At 46.3% G+C, this 22124-nt stretch overlaps 1 protein-coding gene across 2 annotated transcripts in view; it reads right to left on the bottom strand.

Annotated features, from left to right (window-relative positions):
• The window catches only part of TRIM67 (tripartite motif containing 67), a 36383-nt gene extending 15053 nt beyond the window's left edge, over positions 1-21330 (bottom strand). Inside the window, exons 1-5 of one of the 2 annotated variants that reach the window (XM_027789086.2) lie at positions 20033-21330; positions 13821-13916; positions 9709-9831; positions 8349-8459; positions 5956-6115 (exon numbers count right to left, since the gene is read on the bottom strand). In XM_027789086.2, coding sequence (XP_027644887.2) covers positions 5956-6115; positions 8349-8459; positions 9709-9831; positions 13821-13916; positions 20033-20962 — 1420 coding nt within the window. In that variant the 5' untranslated portion in view covers positions 20963-21330. The remainder of the gene's footprint in view (positions 1-5955; positions 6116-8348; positions 8460-9708; positions 9832-13820; positions 13917-20032) is intronic. The other variant, XM_055810481.1, reaches the window with a different exon arrangement.
• Between the last annotated feature and the right edge of the window lie 794 nt (positions 21331-22124).

The following is a 22124-nucleotide window of genomic DNA, read 5'->3' as shown; positions in this document are numbered from 1 at the left end:
TGTCTAAATCCCTTGGTTTGGGTAGCAAAGGGAACTTCTGCACCACAGGTGACTGCTTGTGGTTCTGTCTTCTCAGAAATTACAGGTATGAAGTTAGTTACTAACATGCCTTTCTGGTGACATGCTCAGGGGAAACACCAAGAGACGGTTGACCAGACCAACATCTTAAAAATAAAAATAAACAGAGTAAAAACATTCAGCCATGCCTCTGTGGGAAAGAGGCACGCACCACACCTTCTCTGCCAAATGCAACTAAACTCTCACTGTTCACTCTTTGCTGGAAATTATAAAGTGAAAATTCAGCCTTCTAGAGAGATTTGGCACGTATCTTACACACTGTTGGAATCACACAGGTTAAGCGGGATGTAAGTGATGCATAGACCCTGCCTGCTCTTCTGCCCAAGGCTGAATTTTACCGTTCAGGATCATTTCTGCAGAGCTCGGCCGTGTCTTACAAGGAGCTGAGTGCTCTGAGCATTCACTGACTTAGCTCTTAACAATGTCAGTTTGCTTTTCTTTTATCTACTCTGCTTTGGGCATCTAGTTTATTTTCCTCCATCCGCCTGTGTGAGAGCTAAGCCCTTGAGCTGTTCTTTTCATCCTATTTTACCTCTCTGGATAAAAGAGGACTGTTGGCATTTTGTGTACCAAGCAGTCTGTGGGAAAATGGATGCTACTGTGTGATGGGGCTAAGGCTTCACCCCCACTTTGGAAATGACACAAAAATCAGCATCACACTTGTGATAAACGGTGCAGAAGCTACCGTGGCATTATCCATCACCTCGGTGAACGTGGCTGGTTGATAGCCTAGAAGAATGACTGTGGTCTGAAACAAAAGAGCTTTATAAATGAGCTCGTGAAGGTTTTTTCTGTGAAAAGAGAAGAAAAAGCCTTGTTCCCATTCCTTGATATTAAAGGATGATTCAGAGTGTGTCATAAATAAAAACCTGCTTGTTTTTTCACATGGAAAGTTCAGACTTTTCTCCAGGAGACACTGTGTCTGGAGAAGTAACAGAAAAGTGACATTACAAGGGTCAAAAATGTGAAAATGAGGAATTCAGAGGTAATGGGGTTTTTTTAAGTGAACCATTTTAAGTTTAGGGTTTTGTCTGTATTTGTTAGCCTGTGTATTTCCAGTGATTGGTCAGTCTGGGCAAAGATAGAGCTGTATCAGCCATCCACAATCCTGCCACTTTAGTTAAGCAGTTAACCCTCTCAGGAGGCGTTTGCTGAGTCCTCCCCACTTCTGAGACACCCTCTGGCAAATCCTGAAGTTTATAAAGTGCAAAATGGACAACCTACCCTCTCCTCTGAAAGCATCACTAACCTCTTCAACACTCTGCAAAAAATTCCTAGGAACACTGATGGAGGCTTTTTCAGGGACTGTTCATGTAATGCACAGTGCTGAAAAAAAAAAGCAGAATTTCTAGGGGAAGGTAAGTGTTTTATGAGTCCCTTTTAATTACGGAAACAGGAATGCCATCTAGGATTAGAATATATTTCATACAGTAAAGTGCTGTTGTTCCCACTTCCCGGGGCAGTGTGAATTTGGGCCCTACTTGTGGGAGTCACGCATACTATGGGGAAGTGCCTGGGTTTCTTTACTGTGTCACAGGAAATTTAAGTTTTTGTGGGTAATCTTTACCAGCCTCCTACTCCCTCTGGGCCAGCCTTGGTCTGAACTGCACAACCTACAGTAGCTGAAGGAGTGGTAAGAAGCTCCCACCAAACAGCTGTGCAGCTTCGCTGGATGATGCTCACTGTCCCTGCCCTCCTGCCTCCTCCCCTGGATGTGGATGGACGACATTTGCCTGGATCTTAGATTCCCTCTGGGAAGAAAAAAGGTGAACACTTGTTGTAAAAGTCATAGGAAAGTGTGAAGCAAGTTGAGTAACCAGGACACTGGGATCTATCTTATAGTGAAGAGCAATGGGACAGGGCTAAGAAAAGAAAAATATAGGCTAAGTGTCAGAAAAAAACAGAAGACTTAGATGTTAAATTACAGTGTTGTCCCACTTCTTTGTCAGCTTAAAGTCCTCTAGAGAGTTTTTGAAGGAAAAGATTAAAAATATAAAGGGAGAAATGACACTGCATTGGCCCTGCAAGACCCATTAATGAATCTGAATGATGTCCTGCTATTTTAAAAGTGCTTCATGCCAGTCACACTTGGCTAAAACATGTGATACTGATGTCTCATGTCAACTCAGCAGTTTCAAAACTACATTGCTCAATACATCTCACAGCTGATCTCCTCTCAGGGTATGGTAGGGCTGCTCTAAGATGTCTGTTATTTGTCCTCTTGACAAGCAAGTTGTGCCCTCCTCCGTCTCAGATTAATTTTAAAGGACTAAATGCAGTGAAGGAATGGGACTCTCAGAAACACGAATACTTGGACCTCCTCCAAAACTGCAGGGCAGCCCTGTAATAGCCTGAGTCACAGTGTTACCAAGAGAGAAGGAAAGACCACAGGCAAAGACCTGGGTCCATGATGCAGAGCAGACAGAACCAGGTGTAAAACCTAAGATTAGGATTAAGTTACTCTTCCATTATCAGGGCTATGCAGCTCATGGCTGGAGAATCCGTGAAGATTTGCAGCAGATGTATCTGGGGAATCTTGATGGACTGGTTTCCAGAAGAGAGGAGGAGTTGCTGCTGACAAAAAGGGGCATATGAATGAGTGTTAAGAGGTGGTACAGAAAAGTAGAGAGTAGCTATACTTTTTTCTATTTTGTACCTAGTCTTCATTTTACAGTAAACCAAGATTGCATGACAGTTCCAGCTGTTAGAACAGAACAGGCCTGGAACATGTATTTGCCTATGCCCACAGCCTGAACTGGGGAAATGTGATGTACAGATTGAGCCAGTCATCAGAGGCCAGGAATTTTGTGCCAAGGCACTCAGAAAAAGCAACAGAGAAAAGAAAACATGGACAGAGGAAAGGGATCTGGGAAAGCTCAAAATGCCAGCAATTACTAGAGCCGTGCGCATCTCAGCAGGCCAGCTAGCCTGGGGAGTGCGGGACTCTTGCCAAAGGGCTATCAGTGAGACCCTTTGGTCAACATGACTGCTTAAGCATTACTTCTGCATCTATCACATTTGTGCACATTTAACTTGTTAGCAAGTTGCTTTTTCTTTCTGTGAAAAGAAAAAACACCCCCTGATCTTTATTTATTGAGATGAGCTTTAGATATGGGCTTATAGAGAGTCCACCAATAAGGTACATGAAGAAGTCATCAAAGCAAATGTAATGTGATTTGTTCTCATTTTCATTCTTCTTTATCCAACACAGTGAATCAATGTTTACTTACAAGCATGCTTTCACTCTAAATGACCCATGCAAGCTCAGTGAGGTTGAATGAGGCCAGATTTTGAAAAAAAAAAAAAAAAAAAAAAAAAAAAAAGAAATTCAGTCATGCACTAAGCATCGATAACAATAGTACAGACCTTACATCGCAAAGCTTTTGGAACAAAACAACTTGCAGTTAGAACAGCCACGCTGGCCCCTATTCTCCTAGATTTCCCCAAAACTCCCTTTACAGATTGTCTCTGATGTCTTTAATGTAACTACTCTTATCAGATCAGCCAGTACGGTGACTTAACAACACGCCCCTCAACACCAACATTTGACAAAGATTGATGACTTGTTGGTGCACTGGGGTAGGTAGGATTCAAGAAAGAGGAGCAGATGTGAGGAGACACATAGTCTTTTCTTTGTGAAATTGGAGGCTCAGAAATACACAAGTCCTGACGGTGATAAATAGCAAAACATGGCCCTGCAACACCAGCTTCCCCTCACAGTCAGCAAAGTGATGTTCCCAGTAAGTCTGGTGCTGGGCGCTGAAATGCTGAGTTGCTTACTCTGTGGTACCTGTGTGTCTAGATGCAAGACCATTATGCAAGAGAAGATAATGCAGAGCTGCTTGAGGTCATATAAGTAAAATTTCAGAAAAAAAAAATGCCAAAGTGTCAGACTGAGCAGTTCAAATGCAAATAGATTTGCTGTCATAAACTGAAAAATATAAATACACCTCTATATACTAAACAATCCTCAATACCTATGAATGTTAGCTTGGGACCAGTTGGTCGCTTGTTCTGCTTGGGCTCACAGAGACACGAGGGGGAATAGTGGTGTCGCTTATGCAGCTGCAGAAGTGGTGGCCAGTTTAACACCATTTCCACCACTCTTTGCATGGTGTGTACATGGTCAGGCCAGTTGTGTTGACCAAGCTGATTGGACATGCAAGAGGTAGTCCCTGGTCAAGGCCAAGACAGCTCAAGGAAAAGCCCTTTCTGAGGGCTAACTTAAGGTGCCTCTGGGGAGCAAAGCCCGAGGGTGTTTGTAAGCTCTGCATGGGTCTGGGCAGAAGCAGTCCTGTCCTCTTCTCTGCTCCTCAGACTGTGTCTAGCTCAGTACCAGAGCCTCACTGCGATCGTCTGATAAATGAGAGCGTAGCAGACAGCTTTATCTTTTATAAAGCTCCAGTGACTCTGGCTCAATTAAAGTCTCATAAGTCTTCAAGCTTAAAGCCAGATGAATGTCCAAAATCCAAATACCTAATCTGCTCTCACCTCAACTGACATGTGGTTAATTAGCAATCTAAGTGGATAGTTTAACTAATTTTTTTATATGTTTATGAAGAAGAGTAGTGGAAGATTAGTATTAAATATATTTAACAATAAATACAGCCAGCATTAAATGTAAACTGATTTAAAAAGACAAGTGTAGAAAGTGTTCAGAGTGGTTTTATCAGTGATACTCTTTCTCTCTTGACTCCACTCTCCTGGCTGTCAATGTGTCAAAGGAGCAGTTCACTGGTGTTTTTTGAGTAACTTTAGCAGAGTCTTTTATGCCAAGATGTAAACCACTCTTGGTGAGCAGACTTTGGCCTTTAACTGTTTATCCATTGTTTTTCCACATATTTATCGGCCAAATTATCCACCCTAATTACTTCATCTTGGGTCTCTCAGGTTCAGAATTAGGCCCAGAGAGAACAGATAAACTGAACAGAAATCTTTAAGCTTGCTTGGAGTCAAAAAAAAGCACATCCAACATCACGACATGATTATCCTTAACTCATTCATTGACTTCTGGCAGCCTCGACCCTGTCACCCACATGTATAATTAAGGCTTGAATCACCACTAAGGGAAGCTAATGGCATCATTCCCAGGCACCACAACAGCCTTCAAAGCTAGCCTGTCTGTGGATCTATCTAATTCTGATGCAGTTCTCATCCTGCTCCATATAAACCAAGCTCATTACAAGCACACGATGTTAACTTTTTTTTTTCTTTTTTGCCAATGGTATCTACTGCTCATCAGCTTCTGCTTTTAAATACATTTTTAACCTCCTTTCCCTTTAGTATGTCCCTCAGAATCATTCAGATACCTGGAATGAGGGGAGGGTATAGCCATGGAGCTACTTTCCCCTTGTGAATCTCTGCCTCACAATACTTTTTTTAGCTGGCCACTGTTTGCAGCACAGTCCAGATACAACTCAAAGGGGGGGGTGGGGGGTGTGTGTTTCCCCTATTCAAGCATATGTGTATGGGGGGGTATATTTATTTACTACGTCAGCTGTTCCTGACAAGATAGGGGTAACTGGTGTTTTGAATTAACCATGTTACATCTAGGGATGCTGTAAAATGGCATGAAGTTTTCATGCAGCTGATGTATTCTTGATCTTCAAAGCTGATAGACAGCCCTGCTCTGAAGACATTATCTTTTCAAATCTTTAACTGCACCTGGTATCTCTGTCTGAGCTTGTTCACGTCACTGCATGTGAGGTGAACACACCTTTCCAGGAAACACCTGATAATGTTAATTTGCTTGAGAACCTTTTAAAACCACCCAGCAATTTCAAGTCATTCCTTTCTTCCCACAGTTCCCCCATGCCTCCCAGCACTGTTTCAACACATGCATGAAAAAACACAAAAAAGAAAATCATAAAAGCTCACCCCTACATTTCATCTGAATAAAATCCAGCTGGTGAATGGACTGCAGTAAAGGTTCGCTATCCAGAGTCAAGTCAAACTCAGCAGACACTTTTGGCTCCAATGCTCCTTTGACCCACTGTTCCTGAGATACCTGAACACGCTTGATTAAAGCATCCGAAATCTGAAAGAGAGTATCATCCAGCTTACAATGAAATGGCAGATGCACACATTAAAAGTGGCAGAATGCCTGTGAGATACAGTACAAAGTTAGCAGGAATTTGACAGCGCAACAGCTGAGATGGGATCTCATCATTTTGGGGTTAGGTCCATTTACGTTGCGACCTTTCATCTCAGCTTTTCAAAACAAATACCATCTTAGGGTAGGAAAATAAAAATCACATTTATAAAGCCTGTTAAGATTCTGTTACTTATCATGCCTCTGAATGCCACATATACTTCTGCGCTCTGTTCTCCGATCTGCACAGTCTATTTTTGCTCTCTTGTTTAAAAAGTACTTGCACAAAGAAAGGCTTAAATGCTAGAGGTTCTCTCCATTCAACAGAGATGATTCAGTGGATGATAGCTGAAAGGAATAAAAAAATCAAATGGGAAAGAAGGTGTATATTTCTCACAGTGAGGGTGCTAAGCTGTCTGACAGATTTTTGAAGAATATGATGGAATTTCTATCATTACATCTAAACTGAATGTCATTTTTAAAAGCTTTGCTCTAGCTCAGCCCACAGATAATTAGCCCAGAAGTCAGACTAAGATGATCACAATGGACTCTTCTGGAAATGAAATCTCAGCTCTGTGGGAATTAATGAACTCGGCTGTCCTTGAGTTCAGTGAAGCTGCCATTTGGATATCTGGAGTCCCTCCCAGTCAGCTTCCTGTAAGTCACAGGGAGCAGAATTTTCTTTTGAGTGGGTCAGAGAGAGATTTCCTTCATTGCAGGAGTTCAAGTACCTTTCCTCATTACTGTTACTGGAAGACACTCCTGTCTGAGCCCCTGCATCAACAGCTCCTAACCAGTCTGTGCAGTAAGTGGAGGAGCATCTCATAGCCCCGCAACAACCTTGGAGTCACTTACTGGGGTGCTGGATCCCTTGGCTGTGTTTCAATGTCCCGGCTGGAGGAGTAGTTGTTTTAAGTAATGCAGTGCCACATTTTTATTTGGTTTGCTGGTTGCACCTATGCAACCATCTATGAAAGCAGCATTAGGTAAACCAGGACAACGTAAAAACAGAAGTATTTTTTAATAAAAGAGGACTGCAAAGAATGAAGCCACAAGGATTACAGGAAAAGTAAGCTGAAATGAAAAATGAAGCATTCATCTAGCTAGCAAGTAGATAAGACCTAAAGGTTTCATTTGTCCTGCAGTACCCAACCAACAGCCTGCTAAAATCTGTGTAGTCTTGAGATTAATATACACCACACATTACTCACTCGTGCTTGAGACCAGACGTGACAGTAACAATCAATCTGGAGTGCTAAGAGGTTTAAGTTGGCTAATTCTCATCCTGTTTTTTAGGGATGCTGCGACAGCCCCCTGACACTCATGCGTTCATGTGTGCAACGTGCCCGGTTCAGCTGACAGCCACACGTAGATCAATTTGTTTGGTGGACTTTTCTTCTTAGGTAATTAATAAGGCAACAAAACAAACAGGGCAAAATAAAATAATAAAATTAATTAGGCAAACAATTAGTGGGATAATTAATCTGTCATGTTTTATCTCATCAATAGACAGTTTCACTGCTTGCACCTAAGAAACAACATCCTGCAAATGAAGGCAACTGTTGGCTAGGACATATTTTGCAGAGGGGGTACCTGGACCCTCCAGCTGTGAGACAGGTCTTGTAGCCCTGTGAGGTGCAACCACCCCAGTGATGCAAAGCTACATGCAAATCCTTAAGGCTGGATTTCCTCACAGGGGAGACGTTGAACAGATTGTTTCACATGGGAAAGGGTAAGCAAAGGGGAGAAGCAAAAAGGGGAGAAGTAGTACTCTGCTGAGTCATAGACCTTTCCAAATTGATCAGATAGCTCTGGGAGGTCCTGTGTTGGGTTTCTCAGATGAGAATACAATAATATTCTGCAGAAATTATAATTAACTGCACAGCATCTCTCTTTTGGCCCAGAAGGAAGGGCTGGCAAGAGGAAAGACATCAGCAGTCAGGTAAGTGGTATGACTGCTAACTCCACACCTCAGTCAGAGCACAGCTGTTTGAAGCCATCCCTTCACCGGGACATTCATGCAGTCACCAAACTATCTGAGCTTTTACACAGTACTAACAGGACCTAAAGTGAACCTGCCTCGGAGGTGGAAGAGGCTAATTGGCAAAGCCGTCCATTTTTTAGATTTAATTTTAACAACTTTTCTTTTTTTCCCCCAGAACATTGGAAAGAAAAATACCTGTAAAAACCCAGAAGGATCATTTTCTTTGATAACTTCTAGGCAGTACTCCATAAGCCCTGTTGACTGACGTAGCTTCAGTGTACAGTGATTTATCTGGTCCCAAACAACCTGGAAAACAAGCATCAGTACAGTTCTGATGACTGCCTCAGCTTACGATGAATTGTGTAAGATTATTTCAGAAGAGATGCAACGAATGGAAGAGTGTGTTAAAGCTATGCTTAATTTAGCTGCCATATGGCCATTGCCATATCTCCATCAGCTACACTCACTTGCTCTGTATTGTAAATACCGATAATTAGCTTGGCAAAACGTTGTGCACAGGGAATCTCAATTTTCAGAGCAGATTAATTGCTCAAAGATCAGGCTTGCTTAGGGCAGAAAGAGCACAGAATATGTTTCTGCATTTGCAGCATTCACATTTACAATCACACTTTCACTAAAATCTGAGCTTTCAAAAAATCCTTCCCTTAAAAGGCAAATATTATAGAGGATAACTGCAGGAGTGGTTTCTTGCAGATTATATTCTACCATTCTCTTCACAATTCACCATCGATCTTGCTGTGCTTAAGAATGCATGACTGGGATTAAGAAATAAAAAAGCTGCAGCTCATTTTTCCAGATCTTAGACTTGATTCTGCTGCCACATGGCTGTAGACTAGGTCTAACAGCAATGTGTTCCATAGCACAGCCTCTGACTGCAGGATTAGCTGCGCCGTGAGCAGTATGTCCAAAGTTTGGTTCTTGTTGGTTCTTCTTAAGCACGGGGTTTTTTAAGTGCTGATCTCAGGCGGATCTTAATCATTGTTTGCCATGTTAGTTTTCCTTCTGTCTTAGATACTATTAATGTTACTGGCACTATAATATCTCAAAACCACATATGCAGTTCAACATTTCCAGAAATGTATCTATTCAAACATTTCCTGACTGCCACTTTGTTCAACCATTTATAGCTTGCTTCTTTCCAGCCCCCTTTACTGCATTTGAGAGGTACATGGATTTCTGGAGGTGCTTGCCTGAATTTCAAAGCTTTGAAGAGACATCAAAATCCCAACATTTCACTTGGGCAGAAGGTCCCAGAATCCAAGCCACACAGATTTCAATGATAAGTACCTCCCGAAAGATAGCCTGAAACTATCAGGTAAATAAAGACTGATGGCCTGATTCAACAAAATGCCGAAGCATACGCCTCTTTTTAAGTGTATAAGCACAGCTCCACTAAACTGCTGAACTGAACCTGCTAAAGGGCTTTAGATTTTGGTCACTAGGGATTTTCATGGTGTGGTGGGCTGGGGACTTGGCAAAACACAACGATACCAGGTATCAGCAGCCAGGCGCAGTCGATGAGAGTTCTGCTCACCTTCAGCTTGTGCTCACGTTCTTTGGTCACCTTTGTGAGCAGTTTTGCCTTCTGTCGTGTTAACGCATCAACCAAGGCATCACACTGAGCGACAAGACAAGCTTCATAATCCAACCCATTCTCCTAGAAGAAGGTGAGAGTCGTACTCATCAAAGAAAGCATATTTTACAGCTTAAGCTAATGCTCATTCTTACCTGTTTCTCTATTCAGAAAAGATTTCCTTTCAAGACCTCAGCATTTCTGTTGCCCTTCTGATTTCATTATAGCTGTACCAGTAATAACTGCATGCTATAAAATGAAATAGTATGATGCTATGCCATAAATGGGCTTATTTAAAACATTGATTTACTGGCACTTTCCGGACAACAGATGTAGTACAACATAATATAAAAGCTAAACGTAACATACACAGTGCATACATATACATAAGAAGATTCTGCTCCATTCTATTTTAATTATCCCACTGTAGCAACTTTGAAATCACTGGCTCTACACCATGGCAATTAGAACAGAATTATGGGCCTGAATCTGGTCTACAGGCTTATTACAAGGAAATTAATCAGGTACAAGGCCCTGAGATTTGTGTATGGCTTCAAGTACTTTTTTGAAAATAGCTAGCACTTGGCAGTGGAGACACGTATTTGATTAGCTTAAAAAAAAATAATACATGGCAGTTTTTATTCACATTGTAGTAAAACTCTCTACTGGGCAGAAGCCAGCATCCGAGGCATCCAACACTGAACCCTGAGTAGAGCCTGGGTACCACTTAGCATAACAAAAACCCCTGCCCTATCAATGGGGAACAAACCACGATACCACAGAATCCCATGCAGCTGTAGAAATGTGAGTAGTTGGTATTACAAGGTCCTGAGCTGCCTCTCCTCCTGCGGATACCTTTCTCTGACCATGTAACTGATGCTGTAGTACTCATTCAAAGGGAGGTTCTCCCTCACTCCCTCTGTTTGTGAAACCAGAAGGAGAAAGCTTTCAGGCTCCCCTTTTGAGAAGATGTTTAGTTGTCCTATCAGCTTTCCTCCCAAATACCCAAAAGAAAAAAAAAAAAAAAAAAGGCAACAGCATTAAATGTGAGAAGATTTTAAACACATGCTGAAGGAGAAGCATCTCTGTGGTAAGCCATCACATGCCCCTGACACTACAATCTCTTAGCTCTTTAATTTATGTTTTTCTCTTCTTGTCTTTTCCTTTGCTTTGTCTTCACTCTTGAGAGAAAAATTTTCAGCACTGTATTCCCTTCCCTCACTGTGATCCATGCATCCCATTCTGCCGCTGAGGGATGCAGGGTCACTCTTCCCTGAGAGGTCCCGGCCGCAGTCCTAGACCTGCCAGCAAGATGGGTATGGGGGAGAGACAACAGACGGCTCAGTTACTGTTCACAGGCTTGTCTTAGACTTTTCCTGTTTGCATCTCTCCCTCCTCGGCTTATATCACACCCAACTCCCCCTTACGCCCATTTCCATCCAGCTACTCTCAAAGTGCTGATTTGTGTACAGAGCCTGACTCAGTAGATGGCTGCGGTGCATCATCTCTCTCCTCATTTTCTGTTCACACATCAAACGGGGTGTTTGGCGATATGCCTCTTTCAAGTGAGAAAGGATGAAATTGTTACAGCAGATGGGAAAACGTGAAAATCAGATAATGACAGCAACAAGGAGGAGTGAGGAAGCAACAGGGGCAATGAGGAGCAGGCAGTTTCTGAAAAGAGGAGACCAAGAGATTTAAAAGGGACCTCAGAAAGGAGAAGGGAAGGAAAAAAGGGGGAAACAACAGATCTGCAAAGCAAAGTAGATTATGAATTTGCAAACTGTCCCAGGCGAGATGAAAGCCCAGCTCCTGGTAGCTCTGGCAAACTCAGAGAGTAGATAAAGAGTGCAGAGGGCTGGCTGGTCTGCTGTGCATTGAGTCAGGATAATAAAATGTACATATTGCTCACGCCTTTGTGTAAACATACATTTTAAAGAATTTTTTGCTGAGGGGTAAATGTCTCTGTGTGTGTGTATAGCAACCATCTTAAGACTTCCACCAGAAATAACCTGCTCTGAGATACATGGTTCTGGGTATAAATTATGCAGGAAGGCTACACCTATTCCTCTGAAAATAACAGTCCATAAACTGGTGGGGTTTGGTCCAGATGCCAAAAGGCACAGATCAGCTCATGGCACGTCTAAACCCTTTCCCCTCAGATCATGTGGCTGTACCAAACCTGTCTACAGGAGTATTCCCTGGTGTGTGCTATCATCAAATGCTGCTTCAGCATCACCTGGGACGAATGCAATTGGTCATGGGAGAAAACCATGCCAGGGAGCCCAGTAAGGGTTAAAGTGCGTGAATGAGCCTCTCAGAGCTGTGCCCTAGCCTTGGTTTACTTACTTTACATTTGCAGCTGATTAGTCCTGGCAGTTTGCTTTGCTGAAATTTGATGTCCTCATACAGACTCACAAGTGGAGACTGGCTCAGAATGTGAGGGTCAGATTCAGCTTTGTGCCCAGACGTAGCTAAACGTTAGAGTGTGACTGCTGGATACAATTTCCTTTTCTGAGTTTTCCTCTAGCATTTTAAGCAATGAGCAGCATCAAATAAATGGCTTGGTCTTTTGGTCTAATTGAAGCAGCTCCCTTATGAAGAGCAATTTGGCAGTGATTTTATTGAAACACATTAAAGGATTTTACAGCATAGTCATAAACAGTCGTAATAGGTCACCTTTAGGTTTCAAGAGGGAAAAATACTTTTTTAATGGAGCTAGTGACTCAAGAAAAGATTGGTGATAGACTACTGTTTTGGATGAGTTATCTCATCCTAAAATAGCTGTTCATACCTGTAGGAAAAACTGCTCCCTAGAGATGTCTGTCTTTCACCTTGGACAATGAAAGAAGCCTAAATGATTAGGTTACATGAGCTACATAACCTTTAAGTAGGTAAAGTCAGCTGAGAGAAACTTCACACTGTGTCCAAAACACGGCACGTGACAGGTGCCAGTTGGTGGTTTCGCTCTGGTTCCTTTCAGTTAGATGTGCTTTTGGGTTTTTACCAGTTTCTCAGTCTTAGTTTGTTCCCTTCCCCACGTGGCCACAGAAGACAGTGAGGGTGGGTGGCCATGCTGCCCTGTGGCAACCTGAGAGCTTGGGCAGCATCTGTGGTAGAAATTCATCACCTGGAGTGTTAACTGGAATAATTTAATGATTAAATTCTAAACTAAATAGAGATTTTTTAGCTTCTACTTTGGCTTTCTGTGACTAACAGGCACAGGACTTGCTTGCTGATGGAAGATGAGCAAGCGGCAGAGCAGGCACATCAGAGAGCAGATGATGTGTTTCCCACAGGAGACCCACCGCCACAGAGCATGGCTGCTGCAGATGACAAGTGTCCACTCCTGGGCAGTGTGCAGCTCAAACTACAGCGGCACACTTCCAGCTACACTCTACAGGGTGAAAAGGACATTGAGGATCATCTGACCTCCAGCACTGATGAGTCTAAATTTGGTTGAAAATAGGACTTGTTTCATTTTGGGTTTGTGCCCTCAATTACTGCACTCACCATGAGCCCTTTCTGACTATTAAAGCTGGGCAATTATAGGCATGAAAATATCTTCTGCTTCAATAAATGACCACATCGATTTAGCAGCATTTGTTTCTTCTTTTTTTTTTTTTTTTTACTTCCTACAAGTACTCTAATAAACAAGCTGAGTGGATGTTGTCCAGATACGAGTACATATTTAGAAAAAAAAAGATGAAAAACAAGTAGCAAATTTTAAATGTGTTAAAATGGTAACTTATCCTAAATGTCCAATTCAAGCAATTGCAGTCAGGAAGGAGCCCAGAAGCATGACCGATGGATTCAATCAAATACTAATCAACACAGCTCAGACATCCAGTATTGAATATCAGCTTCTTTGCAATAAACAGCAAACAACTGAGAAGCTAAGAGGGGCTTGCAGGCATTATTTGATGTATAATTTTGCCTAATAAATCGTCCAAGAAAGGTTAGATGATTCCAGGAAAGATGAGAATAGCACAAGAGACAAAGTCATCAAATAAATTATTCACTCAGTTCTATCGATTACTGTATTACCAAAACAGCTAATATTCTACAGTTACCTGAATCTGCTGCAATAGATTTTTCAGCTGAACCAAAAATTCTTTAGCTTCTTTTGCTTTATCTGAAACACCGTTTAAAGCCTGAGACAGCTGTGCCTGCAAGGAAAAAAAGGAGGGGAAAAAAAAATTAGAGATAAAATGCAAATGTGTTTCTTACTAATCCTTAGGTCTGATGATTAATAATGTGCTAAAAGGCTTACTTGCTGTCGCATGTACTCTTAACGCACAGAGTGTTTGTGCTAGAAAAGAATAGTTAAGATTTTTATTGTAATAAGATTTAATAAAGGTGAAATATGCATGTGGGGGCAGTCAAGTATTGTGTCTGTACATTCCACTTTATTGCAGTGACTTAGTAAGTCAAAATATCTTTTTATAAGACAGCTACCCACATATATAAGGAGATAATAGTCTTACACTTACACAGTAGCGTCTGTCATGATGAAAAATCCCCAAGTGCTTTCCAAAATGGCACTGTTTTTTTCATCAAAGTCTGAATTCTTTATAAATGTGGTAGATCCTACCAAACCTGAGAGAGACTAGGACTTCAAAGACAAATCTGCATTTTTAGACTTCATAGTAATGTCCCTTTGGGGCTCCCATTTCCTGTGCTCCAACCCCCAAAAAGGGTGAATATTTCTGGAAAAGTTGGAAAAACCCTTTCCTCTAACTTTGACTGGTGAGACAAATGGAATATGTCTTTTATAAGTCCACACTGAAGACCTAACCTCCCCTTCCCTCAGCTGGCACCTGAGGTCTCTAAACCAAACCAGAGGCTTCTCAATGGACTTCCAGGATGGGAAGGAAACAGTGGTTCTGCCCCCCCCCGCAGACCCAGAACTGCCATGGTCTGACTGGAGCAGCCCCAGCGCAGCTTCCCTGGAAACCTGGCTGGGATTATGGAAACCGTATTGCTCTGCTTGTCAGCCCATGGCAAGCCCAGATCCAGCGTTACTTCTCCGTTCAGACATAAAGCAGAGCGACCAGATAGGTCCCATGATGAGTGTCCTGCAGACCTCTTCATGGGTCTACCCCTCAGGTGGACTTGGCAACTACCTCACTGAAATTTGGCAAGTCACCACTCATTCTCTGCTTCCTTCTTGCTGCCAGAGGGAAGAAAATTACTCCATCCCTGAAAAAGGGTACAGCTCACTTCTTCAGGCTGCTTGAGCTTACCTCCTGCCTAAACATCTCCTACTCATCCTCCTTTTGTGCTCGCTCACTCATGCAGGACAGCAAAGAGCAGACCTAGGCAGCTCCCTGCGGGCACTTCACAACCCAGCTCCAAGGCAGGCAGCTGTCTCAGCCCACATGGCTCTGTGGGAAGCGGGTATGAACCCTGACTGGGAGCTGGGACTGAATTATAGAGAAAGAAGTCAACCTATTTTTTTTTCCTCATATTCACACAAATGTTTCCCCTTTAGCCCAGTTGTAGGTATAACATTAGTGCTAAATTTGAAAATAAAATTGGCTTTACTACAACTCATTTGCAACAAATGTAATGGGAAGACAATTACTGTGTATGTTTCTCAATATTTGGATACTTGGTATTCTCTTACACAAACTCACATCAGCACAAAAGTTTAAAGCGATGATGTTTGATATGAATGCTGCTTGAGCTCACAGAAGCAAACTCCAGGTCCTTAAAAGAGTCCCAGCTTTCTGCCAGATCAGACAATCGGGACTTCAGATCAGCTCTCCATGGGCTGATCATTGCCGCCAGAGTTTAAAGCCCACCCTCTTTGATCACACTTTGTGCTCCATCCACAAGGCACATCTGAGCCTGTGGTTTGTCAAGCTGACACAGGACAAGGTGGAACCAGTGTATGACCAAGGGGCTGGGGAGGAAGCAAGAAAGAAATAGGTGGTGAAAGCAAGATACGCTCTGCCATTGACTGGCCCGACCAAATTGTCGGCAAAGGATCCTTTCTTTCAAATCAAAATCAATGGCTGGTCCTGACAAAAGTAAAACGTGCACTTTTCCAACATCTGCCCTAGCTCTGAAATCATCTCAAAGTGCACTTCACCAGATAAGAAGAGCCAAAAGCTATATGTTGGCATCACAGCAGCCACAGAAAACTGAATCACTGCATACGAATTGTAGCCGGCATATGTACGACGGCAATTAGCACAGTCAGTCCTGGCTCCTGGCATGCTCCCGTCGCAAAAAGCTGCAATAGAAACTCAACGATGTCATTGTTCAAAGGGCTCATAAGCAAATTGCCATGTTCATTAAAACCTGTGGTTGCATTAACACAACTGCAGTGTGAAGCTGAGGAGAAGACCAGATTTCCATTTGTGAAACCCACTTAGAGATAATAGCCTTGTTTTTCCAAGCATTTGTAAAAGATACCTTACAAAGCAGTGGAATTTAGTCATGCACTTCCCATTAAAATCAAATGGAACAACATGACTAAGCCCTCAGTAAACCAACCAAGCCATAAAAAATGCCCTGTACTCTCAAAGCAATCTTTTGTGCTGCAGAAATATTTACTGGAAGCCAAACTGAAATGCTGCAAGCTCCACTAACTGCGACAATTAATAACACCTGACAAAATGATACTCTGCCTAGCGCTATCTCTACTTTGATACCTGGTCTTTCAAGCAATAATGTGGATGCTGGAGATGGATACTGAGTTTCTACTTCTGTCAAATACAGGAACAGAGATAAGAAGGGTGAGTACTTAAATCCAGATGGGTATGGAAGACCGATGCTTCCTTTGATTTTAGAAAATGAACCAGATAATGCCCACGTCCTTTTTCAGTTCATGCTCATTTAACTTGTTTTCCCTCCATCTCTCCTTAGTAGTGGACTAACTATTGATTAGACTAGCTTGCCCTGGCGCTGAATTCTGAAACAGCCCATGTGGTTCTGGGAACACAACTCTTTAAGCCAGCAAATAAAAGCAGACCCTTGGACGCCAGCACTTGCCTTCAACTGCCTGCCTGCCTGTCCTTCACAGGCCTATCCAGCTGTGGGTTTTTTTTGGCTTTTTGGTATATATATATCTATATATATATAGATATATATAGATATATATATATAGAGAGAGATATCTCCACTCAGAATGGGCAAAACGTCCATCATCATTCCTCATACTAGCAGGTCAAAAGCCCTACCAACTTAAATCTGACAACAGTGTCACTGTTCTTGCTATGAAGACATAGAAAGACTTAACTGTTGGCATAAGACTTACACAGTTTTACTTAATAACCTTAAACTGCCGGTCCAGATGCACTTTTCATGCAAGTGAATATAATGAAGTCCATCCAAGTCAGTGGATTTTTCACAGATTTATGCCACTGGAGCCCTGTTGTTGTTTTATACCATTTTTAATTTCTCTGTAGAAGTCACATACAGCAGCGTAATGGGGAACCTGCACCTTAACAGGGGCCAACAAATCTAGTACAGCTTTTATGCCAGCAGTGCAGCTGAGGGTAAATGCACATTTCATTGCATGGTCTGCAGCACTGAACAGACAAGGTTATACACTCTGTAATTTGCCACTAGATCATAGATTCATAGAACGGTTTGGGTTGGAAGGGACCTTAAAGGTCACCCAGTTCCAACCCCCCTGACACGGGCAGGGACACCTTCCACTACACCAGGTTGCTCAAAGCCCCGTCCAGCCTGGCCTTGAACACGTCCAGGGATGGGGCATCCACAGCTTCTCTGGGCAACCTGTTCCAGTGCCTTGCAACCCTCAGAGTGAAGAATTTCTCACTATGTAAGGCCCAGACAGACAAGTTAAACAGTTTGAACAAAAGGCTAATACAGAAGTGGAATGGAAATGGATCCTGAGACTGAAGGCCGGCAGGGCCTCTGGAAAAGCAGTTCTACAGTCAGTAGAAAAAATGTTTGAAGTTTGCTGTTGTGGAATGAAACTGTGTCCTGAGAGGAGGGTAAGTGGCTCTGGCAGCCCTTCTTAAATGAAGAATACCAGCCACTGGCCTTAGAAGGAGATAAGCAGGTGCTTATCAGTTGATGGTGAACAACTAGTCTGCCAAATTTACTGGGCTAAGAATGCTTATGGACAAGCCCTTCCAGCTGCCTCTACCAAGCTATGCCTGGAGCATCTGGAGAGAACATATAAAACTTGAATTACATTTGGCATACCATTCTAAGTAATTTATGGTTTGGCCAAAGTAACTACAGGTAATAAACTTGTAGAAATTGCTGTATCTGAGAACTATTTCTAAGCAGAAGCATCCAATTCCAAAACAATTTATCTGAATGAATGTGACCTGATGATTTAGGCGGTCTGGCTATGTGTTTCCATTATATTTATTTTCTGCCAAGCACATTGCTCTAGGAAAAATAATATTCACATGAGCACAATTTTAGAGTCCCCAAATTAGTTAAATTTGAGTATTTTTTTTCTTTCGACAGAATTTTCACATTGATTAAGTCTGTAAATAAGAGGAAAATCGCATTCTTCAATGCCTTAGTCCTAGAAAAAAAAATACAGTAAAAATAGAAGCCTCCAGGGTATTTTTCATTCTTTGGACAATATTTGACATTAGGAAAAAGAGCAAGTGACTGACTCTGAACTTTGATTACACCAGAGCTTATCACATTGTTCAAAAAGGCATCAAATGGTTTTAACTCATGGCAGACCATAATATGGCACAAGCTGGTCTCTCACACTCTCCAAAACACCAGCCACACTTGAACAGTGAACTCAGTCCCTGCTCATTAAAATAATTATGCTCAGAAGTGGATTCTGCCATTGCCATAAACAGCAATAGCTGCAAATTCGTAATCTGCTCCTTCTGGGCCCGGGGAACTTCTCCTATGCACAAATACCCATCACGTTAGGGAGGAGATGGCTGAGCCCTTGGCAGAGCATGCAGACTGAAACACGTACTGAAAACGTTTGTCTTTCTCAAATGGACAGACTATGGAGATCACCCCAAGGGGCACCTTTTTTGAATCTTAAAACAGTCAATTTTTTGTCTTGCCAGATGTCTTGGCCTAGCTTGTGCTCAGCCACTTCATGGCTGAGGGACTATGAGACCAGTCATGATTTTGCCCTCTCCTGCAGTGTCTGAAAGGATCTCTCCGTGCTGCCTTTACTGCTAGCTGCAGCTGAGAACGGGAAGAAGAGAATTCGGTGACCAGCAGAGCTGGCCAAGTGCTCTTTGCACAGCTGTGGGGGAAGTCCTTCCCCCACCCCCAGTACAGTGGGAAACGCCAAAGGACTGCTCTTGGCACGGGGATATTAAAGTCCCCTTTATATGTTCATACTTATTAACTAATCATTTTTCCAGTGTCCGCCCTTCTCAGCAAGAAAGAGCTAACTTCATACACCCTTTCAGCTTCTAAGGTCATGTCTTGCTCTTTATGCAAATGGTTGCAAAGTCTAATTTTTAACAAGAAGAGCATGGCCAAGTGACCCGGCAGCTCTACCAGACCTTGGCAACCCCCCTGTGTGGCAAAGCAGCTGCCTCCAGTGTCTCCCCAGGGGTCCCAGGGAGGCCTAAGGAGCATCACTTGCAGGGGAGCGTGAATCAGGTCATGACATTATGTGAATCAGAAGAACCTTTACTTGTCCTCAGACCCCATCCATCCTGCGGTTCTTCACTAATCTTTGTGTCATGGAAGTCCCTCCAGCCGTTCCTCCTGGCCTCCTTGTTAAGTGAGTGGGAGGGGAGGCCTCTTCGAGGGACACCACCATGCCTCGCAATCCTCTTTATCACGCTTTCCCGTCTAAAACATTCCAGTGTCTCTGGGCCTCTCTCCCTCATTGACAGGTGGTGGGAAATGGTTGTGGCAGCTTGCAACGAGTCCTGGCTGACAGGGAGGTGGCACACGGAAGGAACGACCATCCCGCCTCCTCGCAGGCAGCTGCTGCCACCCGTGAGAGGCTGGGATGGCCAAGGACCCTGCGGCAGGCAAGCAAATCAGTGAGGTGGGCTCGCTAATCCCAGGTGCCCGGCTGGGGCCTGCCTGGGCCTGAGGTGCGCTGGCCACGGCGAGGCCGACATGGCAGGGAGCCTGCAGGTTGCCTAGCCCCGAGCAGAGGCTGCAGGGTCGCTGGGCGGTCAGCAAGGACCTAAGAGCACCATTCCAAGGGGGAAGAAGTCCAGGAGGACGACGGAGGCGAAGCAGCCTCACGTGCCACAAACTCCAGCCCGATGCCAGGACACCAGCAGGAGCAAACCCCAGCACCGAGCGTCGCCCCAGCTCCTCCGGGCCGGCCGAGGGGACTCACCTTGTGCTGCTTCCACATGGCGCCCAGGGCCTTCACGTCGTGCTTGCCGTGCCTGCCCTCTTCCAGGCACTGGTAGCAGACGGGGCTGCGGCAGCTCACGCAGTACATGCTGTAGTTCTCCAGGTCGTGCTCGGCGCACGTCGGCAGCTTGCGGCCGCCGCCCGCCCCCTTCCCGCCGTCGCCGCCGCCGCCGCCGCCGCCGCCGCTGCCGCCGCCGCCGGGGGCGCCCGGGTGTGCGGGCGGCGGCGCCAGGCGGTGCTTGGCGAAGGGCCCGCGGGCCGGGTGGCAGCGGAGCTGGCAGGCGGCGCAGTACAGCACCTCGCACTGCTCGCACAGCACCGCGGCCGGCTCGGGCGGGCTGCGGTCGCAGAGCTGGCACTTGGCGGCGGCGGCGGCGCGGCCCTGCTGGTAGCGCTGCACGATGGCCTCCAGCAGCCGGTTGCGCTGGAAGCCGCGGAGGCCGCGCTGGTCCAGGGAGGCGCTCCGGTGGCACTGCGGGCAGGTGAGGGAGGAGCTGGCGGGACCCGCGCCCCGCGGAGCCGCCGCCGCTCCCGGGGGCGCCGGCACCAGCGGCAGCACCCGCACGCCGTTGGGGGACTTCAGGCTGGGGGTGTAGGAGCCGTAGCCGCTGTCGGTCTCGCTGTGCAGGCTCAGCTTGTCCGCGTGGTCCCCGCCGCCGCCGCCGCCCGCCGCGCACTCCGAGTCCAGGCAGGCGGCGGAGCCCGCGGCCGCTCCCGGGCCCGGCGCGGCGACGGCGGCGGGCGGCGCGGGGCCCCGCGGGTGGAGCAGGGCCGGCAGGTGCTGCTCGCTCTCCGGGGTCTGCACGGCGATGGTGCGGGCGCAGGGCAAGCAGACATTGTGCGAGCAGGGCAGGATGATGGGCTCCCGGAAGAGCGAGCCGCACACCGGGCACTTCAGCTCCTCTTCCATGGCCGCGCCGCGGCTTTGTGTGCGGGGCGCGGGCAGGCTCAGGCGGGCGGCGCGGGGTCGCAGCCGGCTCCCCCCATCCCCCGCAGCGCCCCTCGCCGCCTACCTCGGCTCCGGACGCCGGGGCGAGGCCGGGAGGGCTCCGGCCCCCGCTGCCGCGCCGGGCGGTTCAGCACCCGCCGGGGGTAGACAGCTCCGCGCCGCGCCGGGCCGGGTCCGAGGAGCCGCCCGGCGGCTGCAGGCGGCTGGGGGCGAGGGAGAGGCGGCCGGCCGGCCGCGGCGCGGGCAGCGAGCGCGGTGGGGCTGTTTTAACGTTGGTGGCATAGAGTAATAATATATGGGGAAGGGAGGCGGGGGAGGAGGGAGGGCAGGAGTAGGAGGGGGCGGGAGGAGCCCTTTCCAGCAAATAAGTGGTCTCTCTCTCTACGGCTCTGGACGGCGAAAACATTTTTTAAAGGAACTCTCTGCAGCGATGTCTTTATACGTTTAAATAAAGCCATTGTTTGGGTAGCGGACCGAAGGCAGGCGGGGTTCCGTTATGCCCAGTAGCCCTTTCCCCCCCTCCCCGGAGAAAAAGGAGGACGCCTGCCAACAAGCCGAGAGCGCGCCTCTCCCGCACGCACCCCCCGTGCCGGAGCGCAGCCGAGCGCACCGAGCGCCAGGCGCCGTGCAGAGGCCAGGAACGCAAAGGGGTTAAATGGGAAGGGCCAGGCGCGCTTCCAAACGCCGCGGCGGGAAGGGGCGGAAGCGGGCAGGGCCCGGCCACCCCGCACCGCCCCGGGCTCGGCCCCGCACCGCCCCGGGTCCGGCCGCCCCACACCGCCCCGAGCCCGGCCACCCCGCACCGCCCCGGGCTCAGCCTCGCCGCTCTGCCCCGAGCCCGGCCAACCCGCAGTGCCCCGAGCCCGGCCACCCCGCACCGCCCCGGGCTCGGCCCCGCCGCACCGTCCCGCACCGCCCCGGGCTCGGCCCCGCCGCTCTGCCCCGAGCCCGGCCAACCCGCAGTGCCCCGAGCCCGGCCCCGCCGCCCTGCCCCGAGCCCAGCCATCCTGCACCGCTCCGAGCCCGGCCAACCCCCACCGCCCCGGGCTCGGCCCCGCCGCCCTGCCCCGAGCCCGGCCACCCCGCACCGCCCCGGCCCCGTCGCTCCTCACTGCCCCGGCCC

The sequence above is a fragment of the Falco peregrinus genome, chromosome 7 (genome assembly GCF_023634155.1).
Source record: "Falco peregrinus isolate bFalPer1 chromosome 7, bFalPer1.pri, whole genome shotgun sequence".
NCBI classification, from domain to species: Eukaryota; Metazoa; Chordata; class Aves; order Falconiformes; family Falconidae; genus Falco; species Falco peregrinus.
This window is presented reverse-complemented; position numbering and strand designations above follow the sequence as displayed.